At 48.5% G+C, this 3,413-nt stretch overlaps 1 protein-coding gene across 1 annotated transcript in view; it reads right to left on the reverse strand.

The window, feature by feature from the left end:
• PHALS_07785 (uncharacterized protein) overlaps positions 1–145 on the reverse strand; it is a gene marked incomplete at both ends in the record, with an annotated part of 955 nt that extends 810 nt beyond the window's left edge. The window contains one exon of the mRNA XM_024721314.1: positions 85–145. Coding sequence (XP_024586425.1) covers positions 85–145 — 61 coding nt within the window. The remainder of the gene's footprint in view (positions 1–84) is intronic.
• Between the last annotated feature and the right edge of the window lie 3,268 nt (positions 146–3,413).

The raw sequence follows: 3,413 nt of genomic DNA on the forward strand, positions 1-3,413 counted from the left end.
ACGTGATTGTGGACGCCACCGTTCTCGTCGAGAAGAGCCGGCGGCGGACGATGCGATTTGGTCGATCGTCGTCCAGTGACTCACGATGCCCTTCGAGCTCTTGAGGACAAAGTCCGTTGCCTTCGAGCATTATGCTGCATCGCATACCGCTGTACGAAAGACTTTTAGAGCTTGGAGCACTTTCTGCACCAAACTGCCTCACGTTGAGGACTATCGCGCTTTGTCGGAGCGGCTCCTAGCCGTCGAGCAGACGAATGTGTCACTTCGGGCGACGGTGGAGCGCCTGGAACCGTTGGAAATGGAAATCGTTGCACTCCGTGCTCAATACCAGTTGCTGGCTCAGCTTCTGGGTGGTCGAGCGCTTGTGGGCGCCGCCCCGGCACCAACGCTTACGCGTTCGTTTGAGTCGGATCCCGGTACGGCTTAAGCAAGCCCCCAGTAAAATACCGGTCGGGTACGAATCCTTCTCGGAAGGTTTAGCGAATACGCAAGACCCCGCTTGGCCACGACCCAAAAAAGTCAGATAAACCGTGGACGGAGCTTTGTCCTAAAAATAATTATTTAATGATAAATAATATGGATTCATATCTTGAATGATTAGAAAATCCCGTTTTTTTAAAAAACTAAAAAAACGGTGATTCAAAAAAATAAGAATATATTTTTACTTTTTTAATTTTTTGAAGACTTGAGGGCGTTTTGGGGAGAAAATCCCCAAAAATGGGGACTAAGTCCCCAAAAATGGGGAGAAATTGCATGTGTAGGAAGGTTCTTAGCATTTAACGAAACCAGGTCTCCGACCTCAAAGTTTTCAGCATTTCTTCCGCTTCTTCCGTCTGCATATATTTTCTGCATGTCTTCGCTTTCAGCCATCGCGTCGCGAACGTGTCGTAAGACACTCAGTCTGGTAGACAGAAAGTCATCAACTTCTCTACGCACAGTGAGGGGCTGACATCAGCTAGCACTCGGCTATTCCTTCCCCACCAAGCCCTGTGCCATGAGATGGCGGCATCAGGGGGACGCGAGGATAGACGAGCCCGTTCACGTAGAACGGCGTATAGCTGATAGACGCATGCACTGCATTATACAGAGCAAACTCCGCAAGTGGCAGCATGGTGCTCCAACGCCTCGGCGTCTCGGCGAAGACGGTGCAAAAAACGTCTTCAACGACGAAATTCACACGTTCACTTTGACCATTGGTCTGCTAATGGTCCCCTGTTGACATCCAGCTTGGTACCCAGCACCTTGAAGATCGTCGACCAAGCTTCCCAATGAAGCTTTGGTCTCTGTTAGAGACAATTAACTCCAGGAGTCCATGGTGTCGAAAGAAACGATCCACAAACAGCGTAGCTGTACCGACACCGTCGATGATGTCCGGCACCGCCGCAAGATGGGCCATTTTGCTCAAACGGTATACAAAGACCACCACACCCGTGTTGTCCACCGAGTCCTTCAGCAGGCCAAATACAAAATCCATACTTATGGGCTGCCAAAATCCGGAGGGTACTGATAACTTGACTAGCGGTGCCGCTGCATTCGAAGAGGTTTTTGACACGTCTCACGTGTGCGCACATATATGCTCGTCCATTTGTACAGCTTCGGCCACCAGCGGAGGCAACTCACAGAGCTGTAGATCTTTCCACGACCGAGATGTCCACTGAGTGGGGTGTCGTAGGTATCATAGAGGATACGGTACTTCAAATTCTCATCGTGAGGAACCACAATTTGCGGTGTACCCGTCGAATCGGGGCTATAATACAGCAACTTAGTATTCAGCAAATAAAAAAATATCGGTGCAACCTTGCGCGCAATCGCGACAAAAACTTCTTGTCCGAGTTTTCAAACTCCTTGCTGCCGGTAGCCCGTAGCAGCGCTACGCACATGTCGTCACTCGCGTCTGTGGATCAAATCCGTCACTGACGACGTCACCGTCGTGACATGAGAAACTTCATGATCTGGTCTGCGTGACAACGCATCAGCCAAAGCATTATGCTTTTCTGGCTTATACTTCACCTCGAAGTTATATTCTACGAAGAAGGAGAGCCACCCGGACATCCTCTGCGAGACGTGAGGCGACTGAGTGGCAGTGCCTAGTGACGCATGATCTGTGTAGATCACAAGCGGCTTTGATCTGCGCAGGTGCACCCTGAAGCTGACAAATGCATACTTTATCGCAGGTAATTTCTTGTTGTGGACTGGGTAGTTCCTCTCCGTAGCTTTACTCAAAGCAATTGTATTTGAGATGGTGAAAAACCTCAATTTGACTATTCTATAATAATTATGTTTCAAGCCTTAAGCTGGCGAGATTCGAACGCGATCACTCTATCTCGCCCGTCGGCGTCTGATTGCAGCAGTGCACAGCCGAAGGCGAAGTCCGAAGCGTCATAGACGACACTAAAAGGAAGATCGGGGTCCGGCAACGCCAGTATTGGTGCATGAAGGAGGCTGACTTCGACTCCGTCAAAAGTTTTCCGATGCTCGGTGTCCCAACACCATTCCGCATCCATTTTAAGCAGATACGAAAATGGTCGTGCCATTTCCGCATAATTCTCGCTGTAATTGTGCAAGTAATTGGCGAGGTTAAGCCACTTCTTTTGGTTCTTTGGAACAGGCCAGTCTACAAGGGTTTTGATCTTAGCGGGATCCGCTCGAAGGCCAAGCTTCTTAATGAAGCACCCTAAAAAAGTAATTTCTTCAGCGCCGAATAAATACTTGTCTGCATTAGCATACAGCTAATTCGTGCGCATGCACTCGAGCACCGCTCTCAAATAAACGATGTGATTCTCAATGTCCGTCCTCCCGTGCCCCGCACGACTATGGACGAAGATGTAGGCGAAGAATGTCTGTGCATACGCCCGGTGGGGCCTGAACAACTGCGTCACAAGACGATTAAATGGTGCTGGTGCGTGTGACAGCCCATGGGACATCACCAGCCTCTCACAGCGCATGCTGCTCGAAGTACTCACCGCTGTCAGCGGAATATCACTTGCTCTCATGAGCAATTGGTAATACCCATCGACCAAGTCGAGTGAGCTGTACTTTGTACAGCCAACCGTATTATTATGGAAAACATCTTTTCTAGGAATCGGCGTCTGTACCGGAATGGTGGCAGCGTTTAGCTTATTGTAACGGGGTTACACGTACCCTGGTAAAAGGGGTATGTGTCACACGAGATGGGCATGGTGTGACTGCACTTAAATAGCCAGTAGTTATGCATGTATTTAGATTTTACTTTATATATTTAGAAAGATCTATACATATAAAGTTAGGCGGCTTTGCCGCAGATAAAACAAATAAATACAGTTTACATTTTAAACAAAAGAGTTTTTTAGCCTTGGGTTAAATTCTAACTAGTCTCGGAGGTAGCGGATTGCGATTCGCTACACTCGTACTGGTTCTTGTGAAGAACGTAAGGT

Source organism: Plasmopara halstedii, assembly GCF_900000015.1.
Source record: "Plasmopara halstedii genome assembly, contig: Scaffold_3120, whole genome shotgun sequence".
NCBI classification, from domain to species: domain Eukaryota; phylum Oomycota; class Peronosporomycetes; order Peronosporales; family Peronosporaceae; genus Plasmopara; species Plasmopara halstedii.